Genomic DNA, 22943 nt, shown 5'->3' on the forward strand with positions numbered 1-22943 from the left:
TTGAATAGTCCTTCAGTGTTGTGATGAATTCAGTGCTACATAACTCCATTATGTGCGTATCCTTCTACAATTATCTAAGCACAGTATGGTTCAAATGTCGCAGATCTCATTTTGCTGTTGGGTGCTATAAAGTACACAATACTTTCTCTTCAGGAAGGAAAAATACAGGTTGTAGTAGATCTATTCTGCATGTCTGCTGCACAATGCCTTTACTCAACAAAAGACTTGTTAATAGATTAATCTGCCATCACAGTGAGAATGTGGATCAAATTCTGCTAACCTTACACAGGGAAGTTGTTGGCTATGTCAAGTCAGGAGAGATGGTCACTTCAAGGAATGTTTCTTTTATGGCAAGTGCTCGTTTGAGTAGGAATATTTCTAGCGGAATGAGTCAGTTTCTCAGTTGCTGCATCAGATAACAAAAAGTGATTTTTACGTAGGGATATTCAAAGACATGGCAGAGGCTGAAAAATACATCTTCAAAGCATCTTTCGGTGGTTTTCTTCTCCAGCGGGAGTATTATATGGCACATAAAGATTGAGTAAAAAAAAAAATAATCCTCCATTGTTTTCTTTTTGCTGAAAACTGTGATGTCTTTTTTCTTTTTTTTGGTTTTGTGGTTTTTTTAAAAAAAAAAATCATGTGGTATGCAATATACAAATCAGCACAACAGCAAACTGCACAAAATCATAATAAAGTTGCTTTGTTTTAATGTAAAAAGTAAGAAACTTAGAGTAAAGTGCAAAAATTAGAACGAATGTTTCTATTCCGTGGTTCTTCAGTAGCAGGTTTGACTCTTCCCTGGTTTGGAGGACAAGAACCATCATCTGCATGCTGGTTGCCGTGGAGACTCACATCACTTTTGGAATCGTAAGTTTTACCTAAAAGGAAATACTCCTTCAGTGTGAGTTTTTAGTGACTGCAGGTTTGTGTTTGTCAGCACCATATACTGGATTAACCACCACATCTAAGCACATGGGAGGAAAGGGAGTAAAACATTTCCTATTAATCAGCAACAACGTATTTTGTCTGTATAAAATCCACAAAACACATCAGTAGAGTTGCATTAGATTAGACTATTATGGCATCAAATGTATATCAAATCGTGCAATGTAAATCAAATGCATTAGATTAGACTATTGGCATCAAATTTTATCAAATTCACTATCAGCTACTTCAAAACAGAATGAACTTTGGGCATGGTGATAAATCCTTCTGACTCCTGCAGGAAACTGGCTTGAGGACAGCCAGGTGCATAGCCAGTGATTTCTCTCTTTCTCAGGCTGGAGTCAATAAGGGCTTCCCCATAACTACAAATAATGACAGCTTTTCTAGGAAAAAAAAAAAAAAAAAACCAAAACGTGTATGTGAACAAATGGGGCTGTTCATGGGAAGAGCGGTCTAACGTTTAGCCATTCTGTTCTGCACTGCCAGAAGGACTCTGAGGCTTGACAGCTATGTCAGCTTCTTTCTCCCTAGTGCACAATTAACACCTGGGATTGCTCTGAAAGTGTATCTGTTTGGCCCTAAAGAGTGTGCAGAATGGTTAGTTTCACCAGCATGATATGTTGGCATGAATTTCTGGCTTGACTAAAACAATGGTTATTCAGAAGAGGAATATAATGATGCTGCAAGATTAAGCCTCAGTTACTTCCTAGTTCTGTTGTCTTTTTTGGATGGTAACTAAATGACTACCTGTTAAATCTGCAATTTTTGCTTGATTTCTTCTTTTGAGGCTGTTCTGTTCATCTGTGGGGCCATCAATATATTTCATTGCAATGGCTGGAGTCTGGTCCTTCTCTGGCTGAGTCTGAGTAGCTGAAAGAAGAACAGAAAAAGATACTTAATTGAGTTTTATTAACATTCATTTGTTCAAGGAAGGAAAGCTATGTCAAGTTGGCTCTACCTGGTATTGTTTCCATCCTGCCTTCTTGAATGGACTGAGCAGATTCACGGCCAGAATCTAAGTCTTTCATTGGCCTTCCCATAATCTCGTTCTCAGTTGCAGTTTTATTTCTAATGAGGAAGTACGTGTGCATTTTTCCTTTGCCTTTTACTTCTATTTCTCCTCTTTCAGTCATCTCAAAATTCTTGTATTTTAGGCATCTAAAGTATCAGAAGCAAAATGACACATGAAAATTCAAGATTAACAAAATTGACACCAATGCTTTAGATAAGCTATTGTAATCTAAGCAATCTAATCACAACAGTCTGGGAAAAAACAGTATTGATCCATGAAAAACTGAGGGTTTGTTTCAACTGTTTATTCAAGCCTGCTGTGCTTTTATAGCTTTCCATGTACAGCCTGATCAAAAATCAATGGATCACATAGTCAAATACTCTAGTGTGGTGGAGAGTTCTTACTGACCAGTAAATAGAAATTAAGAACTGAGGCAGCCAATATCAGTTTGACAAAACTATCTCCATTTATTGCATCAGAGAAGGCAATCATGATTCAATCAGTTCATCAGTCATGATTTACTCCTGGCAAATCTAGAGTGGCTACTCCCAATTGCCTTCTTCATGTGTCAGAAATGGCTTTCAAGAAGACTTGATTTTCATCAGCTGACATGTCATGTGACTGACATGAGGCTGACCAGCCTACAGTTCACTAGTGTCTCCTTGCCATTTTTCTATGTAGGTGTAACATCTGGCTTTCTTGAGTTGCTACACTGCTGATCTTCATGACCTTCCAAAGATGACAGCAGCACTGTAATGCCATCACCCAGTGCTCTCATTACCTTTGGAGGTATCCCATCTGATCCCGTACACTTCAATAGATAAAGATTTCTCAAAAGACCCCAGACCTGATCCTCTTCCAGTACTGGTACTTTACCTGCTCCTTGAACCCTGACTCTAAGTGCAAGGACCTTGAAGACATTGTCAGTGAAGACAGAGGCAAGAGAGGCCTTGAGTAACTCAGCCTTTATTCAGGGCACTGTCACTAAATCACCTGCCATAGCAGGCCCATGTTTCCATTTACACTATTCTGCTATTACAGCAGAAGCTCCTTTTACTGCCTTCGAACCTTCCTTGGCCATTTCAATACTAGTTGAGCTCTAGCTTTCCTAATATCATTCCTATGTGCCCAGACAATATTTTTGTACTCCTTTGAGCTTGTCTTCACTTCCACTTCCGGCACACATAAAATCCTTGAAATACAGTATTTGATTTTAGTGACATGAGGTTCAGGAAAGTAAATTACTCACTGCATGAATAAGACAGTGGTTTAAGCAGTTAATTCTTTTTCACGACAAACTGTTGTGCTCAGAGAGATATTCAGGATATCAAATGTTCTAAGTGCCTTTCTAGCATCCACATCATTCTATCCGTACTTCTAAATAAGCTATCACAATTATTTTTTTCCCATAGTTTGCTCTCTAGGATCAAACCTCAAACCTCTGGCTTCACATACAAATGCATTTGAAATAGTCAGAACGAATAAAACTCTTTGAAAGCCGTGATTTTTCTTTGTAAGTAAAATGCATAAATCAGTGACTAAACACAGCATCATTTACATGAAATACTGAAAGCTGCAGTTATCAAGGCAGTTGGTTTTAGCCCAGCTTTTAACAGGGAAAGTCTCCATCATAGTTACTTACTGATAGGCACTGGAGCTTAGATGAATTTTACTTGGGACACCATGACTCTCCATCCGGGAAGCTATATTCACCGTGTCTCCAAACAAGCAGTAACGAGGCATCTTCTCTCCAACAACTCCAGCCAAAACAGGACCTGTATGGATCCCAACTCTAATCTTTACAAAGACATAAAACACCCCCAAAAAATGTCACTTATTATTTAACATCTTTCTTAATGCTATCCAGCCACCTAAAAATTCATCCTAACACAACAATGGACATCAGTAAAATATCAAATATCCACAGGGAGATGCTCTTCATGAAAAATGTACCCATTTTTTTTACCAAAATGTACCATAGGCCTTTCCCAAAGTCACAGAGGAGTCAGAAGAAGCTCTCTGATGTCCTACTGCAATACATTAACCAGAAGACCAACCCAAGAAGCAGACAGACACACATGCACCTTTGTGTTAACAACTTACTTGGATAGGGTTTCCAGAAACTGGATTCTGCACATCTTTAGCTGCTATTATTATCCCCAAGGCAAAGTTAGCAACTCGCTCAGCATGAGTGGATACAGGCACAGGGACCCCACCTACTACCATATAGGCATCTCCAATTGTCTCCACCTTTAATTGAGAGGGACAAGTACGTCAGCATACCATAAATGTCTTGCTCAGGTTAGTGCTTTGCTGTCTGGGGCTTATCTTATCTGCACCAACTCCTCCTTTCTTCTAAAAGATGTTTCCAATCACAAAAGAGCTCTAGCACATGTGACTTTCCTTGAGATTGGGATCTTTCTTGACTTCACACTAAAAATTTCAATGCATTCTGTCCCTGCTTACCTGACACATTTTAGATATCAGCATCACAGACGCAAAGGAGAAAGAGATGCTGTGGAAGTGTCTGACTTTTTGTTTTCCTCTTACCCAGGGCAGACCTATATGCAAAGAGCTACCTCCAGGCACAGACTCCTAAGCCAGGAGGTTATCTGACAGCTGAATCCTCTTAATTAGCTCTAATTCACGGGTGGTGTTAAAAGCATGTTTCTTTTTCAAAAGACATTTCTTTTTCTTAAAGCCACAATACAGAAAGGGAGCCTACTCACTGCTGATTATTATTATTATTATTACTAAGGGGTTCACATGCAATTAAGAAACCTTCAATCTCCAGTATGTCAGAGAATGCAAAGTGTTAACTAAGCAGTTCAGGAGCATCCTTCCTTACAACCAGCTGTTTTCCCGCAAAAAGCTGCGGATGTGAAACAAATGGTGAAGGGTTTGTCCTCCTTCAGGCATCCGGTCCCCTTGAAGTGCCTGATAAGGCACCTGAGAAATAGTTCGGGCTTTGTCCTTGGGAATAGAATAGGCCTGTTTGCAACACAGAATTCTCAAATGTCTAAAATTCACTGTAAAAACTGTTACACATTAAGGAAATTTTCTAAACTGCTCTTACGAGACTTCACTGTTACATTTACCACCAGTAAGTAACAGGTCAGTTTAAATCAGATTAATTTGATTTCCTAAAAATGAACACCAATAGGAGAGCAGGAACATAATTTCATCTTTGGGTTTGTTCATTAACATAATGACTTAAAACTGTTCATCATGTTAGTCTTGAAAAATGCGTTCTTCTACATGTTTTCTGTCAGATAGCCAACCCCATAGAAATGCAGTAATTTTCTGTAACAAATTAAAAACAGCTGTAAGAAGTTACTAATGCAAATAGATACCCTAATTATTTTTCAGTCATGGCAGGAGATTTAATTTAACATGATTTTTATTCATACCTTCAGATGTTTATAAGCTTGAGCCAAGTGTCTTTGATCAATTTCAGTAGTTTATTTCTTTCTCAATTCCCTGAAATAGTAATCTCAACCTCACTCCTGTATCCTAGTCACCTCCTTCAATATTAATAGGAGTTATATACAGGCATCAAAAGGAGACTATTATAGTGACAGATAATTTACTCATGATGGATGATTTAGAATATAATTCTAATTTATCCTAAAATCTGTGGGCCATATCCTGGATGCTTCAATTATTGAACACAGTTTCTTTGCCAAGTCAGAAATGCTTCTGATTTCCTAGTACAATTTATTGCAGGATGAACTGCATGCCTTGCCTGAGCAAGGAATGAATGAGACTTGGATTTCACCCTTTACTATTTTTGCCTTCCTAAATAATTAACGTGGTGGGGACAGACAGAAACTTGGGACTTGCTCTTCAGCTCATCAAATCTGAGTAGCTCTGGAGATGTTAATAATGCTATTATTATATGTCAACCAGGGCTCTGATCCTTCCAGCAGAGTTTGGAGCCAAGACATACATTACAGTCTAGATCTATTCAATCCTTTGGGGTCAACAGGAGATCTATACCATCGCTGGAGACCTCCATGAAGCAAATCAAAGTCAAAGTATTATATGGGTATAGTTCATAATGTTATTTCCCACTGAAGGGGACATAGCGACCTATTTACAACAGGTTGGAATAAAAGAACTAGCAAAATTATTCAAATTGGTCCATAAACTAAGATATCCCATCATGTTGGTAGGCATTTGAAAGACAGATGTATGAAAGAGCAGTATTCAGGTGCAACCCTGAGGAAAGTGACTAACCCATGACAGACATGTCTGAAAATTTTAAACATATTTAATCACACCTCTGCCTGTTTTTCAGCTTCTCTGTGTGGCCACTACAAATATGCAATATTTTATGGTTTACCTAAAATCATGCTGGGGGGAAGAGGATTTAAGTGCATTTAAAAACAAAACAAAACAAACAAAACAACCTGACAACAGGAAAATCTTTTCCAAGATGATTTCTACAGCCTTGTCGATCAGTACATACCTTGTACACATCATGCACAGTGGTCAGTCTGTCAAATCGCAGGTACATTGAATTTAACATGAGAACTATCTGAATAGGCTCGCATTGGGCACAAATGTTGGTAAAGGTCACAACATCACTGAACAATATAGTGCACTCCTTGAACTCTCCTGTGAGCAGAAAGACCAGTAGTAAGTATTTGTAATAGCTGGACAATCACACCATCTGTTTGAGACTTGTTTGCAAAGATTACTTTCTCACCATTTTTCTAGGACATATGACCCATCAATTGTAATACTCATATATGGGCACTGATATGAGAGAGAGAGATGCCGATATAAGAGTATATCAAATATAAGAGTCATCGCACATCTCAGTCAGGCATCTGAACACATCCCTTTGTCCATCCATATTCAGGATATACCCAGCTTTTTATTCCTAACTTCATATGTGTGCTTACTAAAGGGAATTTAAGCATATTCTTACTTGCTATACTTAATAAAAATGGGAATCATTATGATGCTAGCTTTATAGATAGCAAAGATGAACTGTGAGAATTTTCCAAGAAAAAGCAATTTCTTTATTCCTTTCATTTTGAGACCCCGTTTCCTTTTATGACCATGTTAAAAATAAAATCTCAGTTTACTGTTGAAACACTGAAGTTTGTTGCCTGAATGGTCAGCTGCTACCACCTTTCACCTCCTAGGAAACTTTTTTGCAAACAGTTTCCAAACCTTTGCTTTAAAGAGTAGTCTAATCTTTATTACCAGAGAGATTAAGAGTCTATGATTCTCCTCCTACCCATGAATGTCACCAAGTTGAAAATGTACTCCATGATAGTGGCAAAGGACTGTGCCAGCACCCCTGTCGCTCTATCACCATCACCTGGTGCATGAATGCATGCTGTTCATTCACCTGCCTCAACTCGCTTCCCCTCTTTCAGCTGGTTGGCAACATGCTGAGGAAGCATGGCATAGAGCAGAGCTTCAGTCTTTTTCTTCTCTTCCTCCAGGTGCTTCGACAGTATCCGCAGTTCTTCCTTCTTCCTTTCCAGCTGGTTAGAGAGCTCCATCTCTGCCAGTCGCTGCTGATTGAGAAGAATCAAATCTCTGGTCACGTCGTGAGGTGCAATGTCTGCAATATGCATCTGTCGCTCTTCCAGTTCATGCAAAGTGCGAAGCAAAGGTGAGCAGAGATAGAGCATGCACTGTAGAGACTCCATCCAGATCATCTGGCCTGTTTGAAACAAGTACTGGTAAGAGTTTTCAGCAGCTTGGACCTTTGCGTGATGCTCAGCATTGCTGATCTCAATTTTAGGGGGCGAGTTCTAAGGACAGTGGCTTTTGGTAGGGTCTGGATCAACACAGTAATTACTCTGTTTCAGGGAGTTAGAGCTGGACTTGTTTAGAGGAGGTACATGAGGCAAATAGAAAGATAATCAGGATCCAGAAAGCAGTCACTCCCTCATTGCAACTGCTAGGCAGAGCCCAACCATTCTTCAGGTCCTCATTTCATGAGGAACCCCAGTGCTCACAGCATCTCTCCTCTGCTACTAGTTCTTGAGCCGTTCCTGAATCTAGTCAGTCAGCATCACACACAGGGGAACTGAGACTCGCAATGATTAAGTGAAACATTCGAAGTTTAATTTCATAGTGGATAATATGTAGGCAAATAAAATCAGCAGAGCTTTCCTCCTGGGAGCTGGAGCTTTCAGTCACTATGGTCACCTAAATAAGCAGGTACAAAAATGCCTGAAAAGTAGAATGGATTTTTGGTGGGGAGGTGAGTTGTTGTTTTCTCAATTGAGATTTGGTTATGTGCTTGGGTTTTTCATACTTTATTATTGTTATTATTCTTTATTTGCTTCATAAGTATCCTTGGTTTCTGAACAGCAATCTAGGAATTCCTATTTATTTCTTCTTCTCTCACCCCATCCCCAGGGCAACTGGATGAGCAGCAGATTGGATCAGTAGATATACAATGTGAATTAACCCTGACAGTATAAGAGGAAGTAAAATTGTACCTGTGACTAAAGTTCCTCGTTTTGGTAGCACTATTTTTTTCAAGGTCTCCCTTATCTCTGTTTTTTACTGAATCTCAGGAATATCAGATTTGGCACTCATTACGTAAAGGTGAAAGGAGAGAAGGGAAAATTAGGCCATGTTACGTAGTTCAGAGGAGCAAAATTGAGGTCACAGAACACTTAAACCAAATGCCATTACAGTTACTTGCACACAGCAGAAAATCATTCCAACCTCATTCCTCTCAGAAAAATCAAGGAAATAAAATAATTCCAATTTGTAAATTCTTATGTAACTTTAGGGGGTGGAGGGGGCAGGGGTGAAGACAGAAATCAGGATCTGAGAATGTGACTACAGAAACTAAAAGCACAGCTAACTAATCTATTTTTATCCACACTTGAAACCCAGCCAATAGCACATAACGCCCCTCAAAGGCATAAATTAAGAATGAATCATGTATTCATATTTTAGGAATCAACATGCATGGAGGCACGGGAGAAACCATTTCTTTCCTCCAGCTGTAGCAATGTTATCAGGACTTTGTCTCTAAGCACTTCCCTCGACCCTGCCCCCCCTTGCCCAGAACACAGGAATAGGGCACTGGCAGGATTGATGCTTGCATTGTATTATCATGGGAATGCTCACCCCATGTTTCATTATTGTCCGTGTGTGCCAAAGATGCAACCCAATGCCTGTGAACTGGCATTGCCTGTGCTGGGTGGCTGGGTTTGAGATGTTCCATGTGCAAAGTAGTAATTCCTTTGGCAAAGAAAATTCTTAGCAGTGCAAAACAATTTGTGTCGGGTGCATAGGCTGATGTGTAGAGCTATGGGGAGGTGAGACCTGGACAGTTACTTTCACACAGCTCAGTGCATCTCCATGCTGAGCATGGTGGCTCCACAAGCAGAAGCTGACTCTGAAGACTGGCATTGTGTCCCTTCCACGGGTCCCCAGTGAAGCAGAAGGCTGTGGCTGAGGGCTGGGGAAGGTTCACAGAGCAACTGGCATTGAATCCCAACTAAGCCCAAGAGTAAAAATACAACCATGTTGCAGGGATCACCCAGAGTAATGCCTAACATTATATATTTGCTTCTAACCTCTGCAAAGAACAACATGGGGAAATTATGGGGGAAACCTTTCCTAGGAATGAGCATGACTCTCTGAGGTGCCTGTACACAAATGTGCACAGCACAGGGAAAAAACATGAGGAACTAGAGGTCTGTGTGCAGTTTCAGGGGGTGGTAGAGGCTTGGTGGGTAGTTCACACACCTGGCGTACTGCAAAGGATGAATGCAGACTCTTTAGAAAGGACTGGCTGGCAAGGAGAGGAAGCTACCTTTTATGTGAAAGAGCAAGGGAAATGCACGGAGCTCTGCTTAGGGCTTGATGATGAGCCAGCTGAGAACTTCTAGATACAGAGGTGTCTGCTACAGATGTGCTGCTCAGGAAGAACACGTAGATGAGTCTTTATTAAGACAAGTGCAGGAAGCTTCATGGTGGACTTTAGCTACTTTGATATCTGCTGGACACAGCAAGGCACAAGCAATTCCTGAGGTTTCTGAGTTTAGCTCATGGCTAAACTCAAATATAAAAAAAAAAAAAGAATACAAGAGGTGAAATCTGGGTCAGGTCACCCTGGAGGAAAAGACAGGACTGAAAAAGACAAAACCCACCTGGAGTTTCATCTTTTGAGGAACAAGAAGGGCCTCAACAGGTATATGAGTAGCAAAAGGAAGACTAGTGAAAATGTGGTCCTGCTGCTGAATGGGGCAAAGGGTCTGCTGAGAAAGGATATGGAAAATCTAAGGCACTCAGTGTCTTCTTTGCTTCAGTCTTTGCTGGTAAGAATCATGCTTCAGGAATCTGAGGGCCCTGAGACCAGTAGAAAAAGTCTGGAGTGATGAAGTCCAGCTATCAGCACAGGAGGCTCAGGTTAGTAAACACTTAAATAGATTTCATATACAGAAGTCCACAAGAACTGATGTGGTGCATCCAGGAGTGCTGAGGGAGCTGGCCAATGTCATTGTGAGGACACTCTCAATTAGTTTTGAAAGTCATGGTGACTGGTTGATGTTCCTGACGACTGGAAGAAAGTAAATGTCACTCCTATTTTCAAGAAGTAAAGAATGGAAAACCTGGGAAGGCTTGGACCATAGTCATGTAAAGAGAACCTAAGAGAGATGGGGTTGTTCAACCTAGAGAAGACAGGCCCCGAGAGGGAGCTTATCAATATTTATAAATAACCTCATAGGAGGGAGTAAAAAATTTTCTTAGTGTTATCCAATGAAAGGACAAAAGACAACAGACACTAACTGGAATGCAAGAATTCCATTTAAACATAAGAAAAAAACCTTTTAACTGTAAGGGTGGTTAAACACTGAAATGGGTCACCCAGGGAGGTTGCGGAGTCTCCATCCTTGAACATACTCAAAACCCAACTAGACATGGTCCTAAGTAACCTGCTCTAGTTGATTCTGCTTTGAGTTGGGATGGACTAGACAATCTCCAGAGGTCCCTTCCAAACTCAACTGGAGTTGAGTAAATTCTGCGACTATGAATAACTGAGATTAGAGGTGGTTCAGAAAACAATCTAATCCTCCTTTGACCTTGCCCGTGTTACTCAGGAAACCTGCAAAGATGATTTTGCAGCATTGGCAAAACAGTGTCTTTCTAAGCCTTTCATATGGAAACACAGTTGTTACTTCCAACTGAAAGCCTTCAAAATCTGGTGAGGTAATAGCTGAATTTGTCTACAAGTATCTTATGGTACAGTCTCTAAACAGAACCATCTTCTCCTCACTACACAAAGACAAAGCCATTTATAGGATTTATGTGAAGCCAGGAGCCTACAGAAAGGCATTAGTTCAACTCCAGCATAATTCCTGATTTAATATGAATACTTAAGCTATTGAAAACAGTGAAGTACCTCTCAGCTCTAACATTGGCCGTTGTTTCCATGACTCTGGCATCATTTCTCTTCTAGTCTGGAAAACAAATTGGCTGTTGATGAATTTCTGAATGCTAGAGATGGTGAAGGGTACTTCTGGGTGAACAATACTGAAATAGTGATCCAAGCAGATGCCCATGGTCTGAAGGCCAGGTACAATCTTTTGAATGCTCACACCAGCTTGCTTCACTCTGAGCTTAAAAAGAAAATATGAACAATGTGTTATAATTCATATCCTGTTTAGGTTCTGGCCAAGCTATAGCAGGTCATTGTTTATGCACTTAGATGCACTTTGGCTTGCTATACTACATAGCTTATTTCTGAGCAAAGTTTCTATTTTATTAGTGTTTTACCACAAAGCTCTGAATGAGTGTCCTTCACAGCAAGACAAAGTCCCCAGAAAGGAGTATTATTATCCAAATGCTCTTCCCTTTCAATAGTTACAAAGAAAAGAAGTTATCTATTTACATTGGTGCGGGCCTAACAAATAGCTTTACAGATAGCTGCAATTGAAAATAAGCAATATCACAGTGTCCCTTGCATGCCCGAAAGAAAATAACTGTGGCATAAAATGTCTTGGCAAATATGAATTTTCTAATGGATGCCATGGGTTACCTTCTCTTAACCATTGCTGTGTAGAGGTTTAGTTATTCTCTTTCAGCCTGCTGACCATACATGAGCGTTCAACTCCTACAGAAATGTCCACCCTGCCTTCACTGCTTGTCATCAGAGCTACTGAAGCTCTAACTTAGCTACCAGTATGCAGGACTTGCCATCTCTCCACACTAGTAATTTTATCAGATTATGGAGACTGGATGTATTGAAAGGTTTAAAACTCTGAACTTTGGCTAATGTGGACAGTGGCAAAAAGCGGACTATGTGCTCTGGATTATGCGCTCTGGAATCTCTGTCGATGTGATGCTGAAACATGTTCTCTGAGTGCCTGTATTCAGCTTTTTTCTGCTGTCCTATTCTCAGCTTCTCCTTTCTTTGCTCCTGTTTTAAGATAAAATTCTGTGTACAGAATTGTGAGCAAGAGGAACTGGAGCTCGTTGGGAACTCTGGTTGGAAACCAGACTCAGGGCAGTCCCTGCCAAGACAAGGGCAATTCCACTGCTGCAGAGTATGTGTGCACAGGAGAGGAGACTCAATCTTTCCCTGGAAGATACAGAGATTTTTGGGTCTAATTCCTACTAGATGAGGTTGCATGCTGCCAGATTTAGTAGATAGCTGGCTTTTCCCAGCAGGCACATGCAGAGCCTCAGCTGGCAGCAAAGCCTTTGGATAGATTAGTAACTGGGAAGAGAGGGTGACTAGCTACAAGTACAAAAGTACAAAGCCAGTTTAAAGGATGGGTCATGTCTCTGGCATATCCAAGTACAGGAAGGTGGCCAGGAACCTCAGAAAATTCTGTTCAGTGTTGGGTAATGAATAGACTGCTGCAATAAACCTTGTTGGCGTATCTGCAGCTGTTTCAGACATGCAAAGGAGATTCCTCTCTGAAATGATCCAGATCCAACTGTTATGAGTGACTTCCTATCATGTGTCACTGTATGGAGCACTTCTGCAAATCCTACAAATGGGTGTGTGCTGTATACAGAGCACACACGGCAGTGAACTGTAGGACAGACAAAACAGAAGAAAGTTACTATATGGTTAATGCAAACTAAAGGCCCTTACCACATGCTTGTCCTACCTCTTTGTCAAAAACCATATGAAAAGGAAGTCCATTGCAAAATGTTTTTGTGTCAATCCAAAGACTCTTGGGATAAACAGGATCAAATCCTCTCAGGAGCTTACCTGTGGCAAGATAAATGTGTAGCTTTTAATTGGGTTGCACCTCATCAAACCAGTCAGCATTACCTTTCAGCACTGGGACAGAACCTTATATCATAATGAGCAAAGATGAAGTACACTGTGTGTGGGTCCAGAAAAGTGCATACATCTGTGCTAAATGCTCTCCAGTTTAATCCACAGCTGATTAGCAACTGATCTGAGTAGGCTGAGAGTTCAAAAAGCACAGAGCATTAGGTACATTATGTGGAATCAAATGGTAAGACTAGATGAACAACTGTAGACATTACTGCTCTATGAATTTGCAGATATCATGGCAATATAACACAGCTGTATCACACAAAAAATGTACACAGAAGTACATTTAATATATTTTGCTAGCTACTAAGGACCACATACGGATAAAAAATCCAGCATGGTCTGGGTTTCAGTATCCTATAATAAGAACTGTAGCACAAAGATCAAATTACTGTTTGATTTATATTTTATTTACCTGGAGTTTTTTTACAAAATAGTCACGTATCTACAGAGGAGCTATCTACAGATCTAGCAAACAGAAATTTCTCTAAAATGAATGAGTAAAACAAAAGGGTTCATCTAACTGAAGCGCCCAAAGCCTTTGATCTTCGCAGTATAAACTGGATTACCCAGTAACCCACAATGATCAAAAGGATGATTAGTTCAAGTGATCTTTGTCTCCCAGAAGGTGGCTACAACAGTTACTGCAGTAAAGTCTGTTTGATAACAAATGCTCAAGTCATTTAGGTGACTGGTGAAAAAGATTACAAATACAGGCCCCAAGTTTTAGACCTCTTACTGCTTCGGGGTAAGGCAGCATGGGTTTTTCATTTTTCAAAGTCTAGCTCTTGATAACCCTTGCACTTGTTGTTGAAGGATTTTATTTTGGTTTTAAGTAATAATGCTACTGTAAAGTTTTATTTTGAATATATGTTAATTCATTACTCAATATATCTTCCCTTGTAATGCATGTGACATTGCACCAGATGGTACCAGGTTCAATTTTTCACTCCTCACAGAATCCAGACATTTTGGCGATACTTAGCTGGATTCTCATTCCTCTTGGGGAGTTAAAAGATCCTGACTGAAAAAAATCCTTCTGTTTTGTAAAGATGTATAAACATATCATACATGAAGGTATAAACAGAGATTACTAGATTGGCAGTAGATTTTTGGTAGCAGTAGGTGTAATTTGGCTTTCACAATTTACTACAGTTGGTAACTTTGGAAAGGATAGCATCTACTAAGTTAAACACTCTAAAATTCATCATCAGGCTAGAAGATCTCTGGTGACATGAGAAGAAAACATCAAATGTACCACACAATGTCATTTTATAGAAGAATACATTTCAGATGAAAATCCTGTTTAAGAGACAGAAGTGACAGGTCATATTCCATTTAAGTGTCTATCATTACTAAGCATGCTTATTATCTGCAATTCTTCTTTGATTACCAGTGTCTAACCAAAAGAAACATAACCAGAAACATTTTGAAAAGAGGCAGAGGAAATATGAACGGTAACTTCAAAATGGTTGGTGGGTGGAGAGGCGGAGGCTTACTGACTGTCTTACTGAGGACTCAGAAATGGTGACAAGCTCCCTCTGAATGATCTCTCACCTCTTCCTAGTGTGATTATTCCTCTTATTGTTTTCCAGTGACTTTTCTTGACAGGACAAACAGAGCTTCCTCTGTCTCTAACTGTATTCTTGCCTTTTTCAAGGTCCTGTTGAAATAAGGCCAGAGGGAAATTCAAGGGTGGTTTTATTAAAATCATATTTTAATAATACAGTGATAATGACTATTACAATACCTCTTTATTCTGCTGGTTCTCAATTTGTTTTGCAGAGTCAGCAACATATTGAGGTGAGGAGGAAAATTCATTTCTTTCCTTGTATGAAAATACAGGGTTTTGAGTAACAAGAAAAACAATATGTTCTTTTTTCCCAGTTCTTTCTTCTTCTTCTGTTTGATTGACTATTTCCATTGAAAGCTCAATATTAAAAAAATCCAGGGCTGCTGCACCAATGATTCCTGAAGGAGAAACAAAAGACAAAGTATTGCCAAGAACAAACCCTTTCCATTTCCCCTTTTAGAGGGCCCACAGTGGAATTTCACTGTTTCTAAAATCATTTTTCCAAAGGACTCTGGAAGTAGAAATCAACCTATGTCATTCCTACTATTGTTGTTGTGATAAGAATATGTGCATTAGAGATAAGTTTTAAAGTTACTGTTTCTTTTGCCTTGTCTGATGCCAAATACTTATTTTTAATAGAAGCAGCTCAGCAGGATATTAGAAGAATGTGTCCAAATAGTCATACATACCAGCAACATTAATTCCTATTAACTCAAAAAGTTCAGGGATTCTAAAGAGCTGTAACTATCCTTTTCTGTTGTTCCAGACCATTTTCTTTTGAAAGGAAGGAATTATCTTTCATGAAGATGTAACAACAGCCCTCTCATTTCTGCTTAGCTATTAGGCAAAATACTGGACAATTACATGAAAAGCTCTGTCTGAAATTCCAAATAGTTCTGTGCTTCAATAGGAATATGAAATGAGTTTTGACAAAGCGGTAAGTTTTGATAGGCTTCTAAATTCAGCAGTATCTATGAAAGAAATGAATATGATCATCTCTAACAGACTTACAGTTATTTAGCCCTTGCAGAAGTACAACCGTGGAGGTTCCTAAAAATGCTGGTAAAAGATTCAGTTTTGAGCAGGGTTCAATAGTAGTTTTACAGATTGCATGTACTGGAGGACTATTTGTTACAGGACGAATGGGTGGATGTCTTCAACTATAATTTCTATTTCACTGTAATTTAAGGAGCAGGAGTCTCTGAGAAAGGATCAACAGTTGGACAAAATACACATCATGAACTTTATTTTTTCTTCCAGGAAGGCAATTCTATAGGCCTTCTATAGCAGGAATGGACCCTTATGACCTGGGTTTTCATATCATAAATCTTGATAGAAGCTACTGGGAACTAGGAGTGATCAGGCAGTAGGAAAATACCAAGGGCAGGTACCTGGTGACTAAGTTCTACCAGGCTCCAATTCCGTGGCCAGTCCTGAGCTGAAAAAGGATTCTGAAATCTGAGCAAAGTGTAACTGCAACTATATGATTACTCGGCATATATATTGCATTACCATATGATCTGTACTCTGCGTTCTATCTGATTACCTGGCACAATATGGCACAGACCTCTTCTGTCTGAATAGTAATGTAAATGCATTGACCCATCTTCATTCTTTTCTACTCTAAAAGATGGTGCGTTCATCTCCTGAGGAAAAACAAACAAAAACCTCTTCAGTATCTTTTTTTGAGGAAGAAAACTGGTGAATTCCACTTGTACAAAAGCATCCCATGTCTTAGTAAAATAAGCAGTCATGTGAATAAGCTCAATGCCAGAAAATTAAATATGCTTATCTGTGAAGGAAAATCTACCGTGCATTAGAGCCAATGGTCTAAATAATATCTAATGCTGAGGACTACTCAGAAAAAAAAAAATTAAAATAGCCTTAACACTTTGAGGTTATTCATTTCAAAACATAGGAAAGCCTGTTATAGCCTTTATTCTATTATTTATGTATATATATTTTTATATATTCACACCTATGAGATGCTGTTCCTTGGGCTGCGACCTCTGGCAGAGTTTACCCATACCTGCTCAGTAATTACTACTTGAACTTGCCTGGTAAGAAAGGGACAGGTAGCTGTGCAATGCATCCAGGTTCTCTATGAACTCATAGAGATTTCCACCCAGTGTCCTCAGCATGTGGTCATAGCCTGAGCGTTTACAGAATTCAAAGAAATACTCTCCAAACTCTCTCAGAACCATGTCAGCAGGAACACCTGGCAAAATAAAGGTGCCTTGAGGAATAAGAAAGGAATGGAAGCTCTTGAAATGCTGTCAGATGGATTAAAAGTGAACGCAGAAAATCTGCCATATAAGGAGAGCATTTCAAAGAGCACAGGAGACTAAAACCTGGGCTGCAGTCTCAGGCTTGACCCAGGATGGTTCACTTTTGAGGCACAGTGACACCTACCTAATATTTTGCAGGCTTTGTCAACGAGCTGCATTGTGATCTCATCTTTGTAAACCTCAAAAGTCAAGAAAGAATCTTGGACTCCAGCCTGCAGTCTGCAACAGAGAAGACAATATTCTGGTCCTAGCTGTGCTGTAAATGTAACATGCTTGGGTGACCCAACTGGCACTCATTTAAGCACTGTTTGCTGTTAAACCACTTCTCAGCCTCCTCCTTCAAGCATTATATTGGAACACACTACTTCTCCTAATGGTTTAAGGGTGTTGCTTTAGCATGGCTGAATGGTGGCATCTACCTCTCCATTTCTGCTATTTCATGTTGTGGTATTATGGTAAACTCTCTCTAGCATCATACTGTGGGGTGCTAAAGCAAGAGGAGTCTTAGTTTGTCTTCTGGTCTACTGGGTCATTGTTCCATGTGGTAAAAATATCAAGCCCTCGGGTCTCCATAGGCTTGACCAAAAACTTATCTTTTTATATTGGCTTCAGTGGCTATTGCGTTATGCATATAAGTATCATTTATATATCTTTATGTCTTGGAAAATATCACAGAGCTCATAAAGTAAAAGCAAAACCAGAGAAGATGATACATTCAGCTGCTTTTCTGAAAGTGCTGGTATTAAACCAACTTCCTATCAAGGATGACATCTTTTCAGTGTAATTACTTCTCGATAGTGTCCCAGTAAGCCAGCAAATCTGTTTCACAACTGTCTGCAAGACTAAATGTCATCCTTAGTTATCTGATATGACAAGTTAATTGGGACAAATCAGTAGAGTGTGAAGGTAAGAAACTCTTGCTTTTGCCCTGCTAGTTACTTCTTATAATTACTTGAGGTACACATCAGCTGCTGTTTACCAGTGAGAAATCTTAACCCTCTGCTCCTAAATTCCTGAGCATTTTCTTTCAATACCTTACATTTAATTGGGAACACATTACCTTAATTTTTCCCATGTTTCTTCACCATACTTTTCAACCACCAAAGACTTCAGGCATGTATTTATAAATCCATACTGTAAAAGCAAACACATGAACATGGAAAAGCCATACTTATTTTCAAAATACAGCCCAAACATGCCATCTTTTTACATTTAAGATTTTATGTGGCGAAAGAGGAAGTAATAATGTTTGACAGCCATTATGCCTTCCAATGAACATCACAGCCTTTACCTCAACATTTCACAAACATTCAGAAAAACAGAGCAAACACACTCAATTCTGTTGCGCAGAGAAGGGCCCGGAGGCACCAGGTTCGGGATCACGCAGCCTGGAGCACGTTCCCGGCTGTGGCTGAACCGCAGCCACGCACCGCTGCAGCAGCGTAGGTAAGTTTGGCTTTGCCGTGACTGTTATTTTTTGCGTTAGTACTGACAAACGGCACACTCGAGATGGGGGGTGGGGGGGTGGGTGACGGACGACGACGACACGTAGGAAGAATAACCCTAAGTAGCACTATCACAGCAGCAACAGCCTAAGGATGGTGCGGTTCACATCCCCCAGAGCAACGCGGGTTAGCCTCCTGCCCCCGGCTGGTCTCTCAGGTAGTAGCTGTCTGCCCCCAAGAGCCGTCTGTCCCGATTTCTCCCCACCATCCCCTCCCGCTGCCCTCCCCAGAGGCAGCCCGCCATGGCCCGGGGCTGGCGGCGGGACCGAGCTGCCCGCCCGCTCCAGCGGGTCCCCGCAGCCCGGCCCGCGGAGTCCCCGCATCCCGCCCGCCGCTCACCATCCTGCCGCAGCCTCCGCCTGCGGGCTCCGGCCGCCTCCCCCAGCGCCGCCGGTGGCGCCCGCCCCGCTGCTTTGGCCGGGGGACGGCCGCACGGCCAGGCCCGGCCCCGCCGCTCTCGCCCGCGATGACAGCCGGTAGCCGCAGGCAGAGACGCGCTGCCGAGGCTCCCTCCGCCTGCCAGCCCGGCTTTCAGCAGAAAACGTGCGTTTCCCGTAGCTGCCGGTGTTGCAGGAATTCCGGGGGATGCCGAAGAGCATCTCGGTGAAATGGCATCACTATCACGACCGCAGTTTCCTGATCCCGCTGGTTCCCCGTTGCTGGAGCCCTTGGCACAGCCAGGCGGGACATGGCGCGGGTAGACCCGGCGGGGGGCTGCCCAGCGTGGGGGGACACAGGGCCCTACCTCTTGAAGCCCCGGCTGGGCCAGCAGCCGAGAGGGTGACCAGAGGAAGGTGTCTCTTGACAAGGCTTTCTTAAAACCGGTCTTAGCAGAGCAGGAACAGCAGTGGTGGAGTCAATAACCACACGTGCCCCAGGATAGGTTTGCAGGGAGAATCAGTGTATTCCAGTCGGCTGATGGGTGATGCTGAGACATGTATTGCAGCCACAGGCCTGACAAGAAACAGGAGATGAAGCCATTTGCCCATAGCTCACATCATCTAGGCTGTGTTTGCAGCCACTCAACCCATCTGAGAGGGAAAGAGAGCAGTAGAGACATTAACAGGAATACAATGATTGGTTTTAGATGCAAGGGGTTAATGGAGTTTAGTGCTTGGCTCTTATCCCTAGTTATCTCATCCCTAGGTTGTGAGGGGTTTTTTGGGGGAAAAAATATTAATAGGTCACTTCAGAGAATGAATCCTGAGAGGAAATTATGAAGAATTGTTTGGGGGAAAATGCTCTCATCTGGATAAAGATGAGTTCCTGTCCTCTGTCAGCCAAACTCATACAGGCAGCCTGTGGGTGGTGAAAGTCCCGTTTCACACACCTTGTTGCTGCTGTCTGGTGCTGGGTTGTGGGACCACATACTGAGCCAGTGTGCCAGTCTGGCAGGGAGGGTTTTGCTCGTGCAACGGTGATTCCGAGATGTACTCATCGTTCTGTCTCCAGTCACTCAGCCCTCTTTACAAGTGCTGTACGTGTTCAGCATGCACATCAAAATCCGTGTGGCAGCTCTCAGTGGGCATGGGTGCTGCTTTCTTAATGATCACAGCCCTCCCACCAGCCCTGCTGTGCCCGTCCTCCCGCAGCCTCCTCTATGCCCCCCTCAGCCCTTCTATCACTGGTGACCCTCCCAGAGCCTGAGTTTCTTCTTAAAAGCTGTGAGGTCGGAGCCAGGCTCAGGAAAAGAGAACTAACGAAATTCCACGTCCCTGCTGTGTTCCCACAGCTGTGTTTAGAGGGCTTGCTAAGCATAGAAACATAACTGCAAACCCCGCCGTATTTCCTGGACACCACCAAGTATTTGTGGAAGCACACACCTGAGAGGCCAGCGCGGCAGCAGGTGACCTCTCTCTTGGTTTGCTCTCTGTGCTGCACCCCTGTAAGGAGCACCCTTGCTCGCTGCCGGGCAAGAGGCAGTTCCGGTGTCCCGGACCCCATCCCCGCTGCATCCCGCCCGGTGGCCCCTAGGGGGGGGCCTCTCCTCGCCGGAGCCGAAGCCCCGCTCCCGACCCGCTGTTAGCGGCGGAGCTGCGTTCGACACGGCTCTCTCCGCAGGAAGGATGAAGACACCCTCATTTCCGTTACCTTAAACACAGTGTGTCAACGGCGCAGCCGGGCCGGCTGCTCCAGGGCAGCCTGCAAAGTAACTGAAACCAAACGGGGTCAGGAGCTCATGGCTGTCAGCAACATTGATACTAATGTAAGTCACTACGAGGTTACTGATTTTTCTGTGTGCAAATTTTACCCACATAAATCTGATGCTGCTATGAGCACAAATAATTTGACACTAGAAATGACAAATCAGGATAACTCTGAAGGAAATGAAAAATTTATAAATTAATTTCTATTATACATAAATAAAACTAATGTTCATGTTTATAAAACTCGAATCATTGGATGGATTTTCAAGTAAAGTAAGTACTTTAGCTTATTCTCTTCTAGTACTTTACTATCTTTACTTTTTCTTATTGTATGCATGACACCTAAATATGCAATCCAATGATTTTTAGTAACAAAGATTAGCTACTACCTAAAAGATTTGGGGACGCAATTCAGATATGCTATCCAAAATTCACATTAATACCTGTATGCTAAACCTGTATTGCATGAAGTAGTTCATACTGGAATGAAATTTATTGTTATTGCTTTAGCTCTTCTTTGGTTAGAGAATTAATCCTACTATTTTTTCAGGTCTGTTTGTTGCTATGAGAGAAAATTGGTTGAAGACTCTGCAAGTCAGGATTGTTTGTGTGCAAGTCACTGGGCTGCTCACCCTTTGCAGTTCAGGGCCCATGATGTGCCCTCAGCCACCTCTGTCATCTCCAGCTGAATAACAGAAGCCTTCCAAGTAAGAAAACAGAAAATGAGAGAAAAATTAACACTACCTGTGGTATGACTTTGTTAAAATTTTCTTTATTCCTTTGGCAAAATGTAATTGGTACTTCCTAGAATTTTGAGAACAGCAGTTATTTATGTGTATAACCACCAGTCTTTAATCAAAGACAAAACACCCTACTTGTTTCTGTATCTCAGCCCACTCTGTATGAAATGGAGACAACAATACTCCCCTTTCCAATCTGTTGCTGTGCTCCAGTGACAGTGATTATGGTCTCTCTTGGTGCAGTGTATTCAGGTTTCCCAGTCTTTACTGGGCCCTGCCACAGTGGCCTGACATTGACACAAACTACCACCTGCAGCAGAGCAGTTGTATTTGGGGGAGTAAAGGAGAGGTTGGAGCAGGATGTTTTTAGTTTTGGAGGGCTTCTTGCTTTCCAGAACACATATGGTGGTTGGGGATAAGCTCAGACAGAAATGCGCACTGGTATTCCGGTCTCTATGCTGTGAGGCTGAGCCTTGTTGCTTAAGGGCACAGGATACCTTCAGCTGAAGTATGTCTGAAAAGTTGTGGGCTTCACATGTGCGCAGCCTATCCTTCCTGCCATAGCCGGCTCAGTGTCTAGTGCTGAGGATGAGGTCAACTACTCAGCAAGTGTATCGATCCCTTATAAATGGTTAAAAGTGATGTGTCTAGGAGACAAACAGCAGCCTAAGCACTGTACTGGTAACCCCATAAAGTCCTGCAACCTTCCCAGCAGTATGTGAGAAAGCTTGTCTTGTATTTCTTTTGCCTTTGTGGCAGAAGATCCATTAATTCGAAAAGGGGGTGCTGTGGCCTTGCAAAAAAGATACGCATCCATACCTGAAAAAATAACTATACCAGAAGTCAATTTCCCTTGGCCTTTTGTTGTGCTTGTACCCAGCTAGTACTAAACAGCATCCTTGAGATGTAGGTAGTTCGGCAAAGTAAATGGGCTAGGTGCAAAAAATATACTGTTTTTTTAATTAGATGAGAAGTGAAAATATGCAATATAGCAATTTATAACTTCTGGTTACAGCCTTGGAAAATGCAGCCATAGACTTTCATCGTCTGCGTATGCAAGGATGTCCTAATTTTTACTTCTTTTTCTTTCTGTTGTGTGATTATTAGCAACAGCGTAAAGCCATATGTTAGTCGCCATGGTGGAGCGGCTGCTCCCACAACCGACTGAGCAGAGCACGTTCTAAACATTGCCGTCTGGAGCCCCAAATACCACAGCAGTAACAGAATCCTTTCTCCAAGTGGTTGCCAGCACTCTCTCCTACTGAAGACCCCTAGGACACAATCCTTTTCCACATACTTCCTTCAAATGCAGCCTCACATCCGTTGTTCAGGTATCATGTGTTCACATTTGTCTTGAATTAGCCTGCACAGTAACTTTGTAGTGACTCAAAGAGAAAAAGAATCTGTCCTTCTACCAATGGGAACCAAAAAGGAAGTTTT

The 22943-nt window shown here is 41.7% G+C and overlaps 1 protein-coding gene across 1 annotated transcript; it reads right to left on the reverse strand.

Moving 5' to 3' along the window:
• Nucleotides 1-625: 625 nt before the first annotated feature.
• On the reverse strand, nt 626-19231 carry LOC308224190 (guanylate cyclase soluble subunit beta-2-like; the record flags this gene model as incomplete). The annotated part of the gene is given in 19 exon segments (XM_080623915.1): nt 626-881; nt 1696-1818; nt 1907-2106; nt 3603-3757; nt 4064-4210; nt 6432-6580; nt 7326-7646; nt 11358-11574; nt 13075-13178; nt 14808-14913; nt 15001-15221; nt 16370-16469; nt 16881-17041; nt 17236-17330; nt 18172-18245; nt 18956-18965; nt 18967-19028; nt 19030-19150; nt 19152-19231. Coding segments are annotated over 19 exon segments (2598 nt in total). The 3' UTR covers nt 626-729.
• Nucleotides 19232-22943: the final 3712 nt, after the last annotated feature.

This window comes from Psittacula echo (assembly GCF_963264785.1).
Source record: "Psittacula echo genome assembly, chromosome: 7".
Classification (NCBI taxonomy): Eukaryota; Metazoa; Chordata; class Aves; order Psittaciformes; family Psittacidae; genus Psittacula; species Psittacula echo.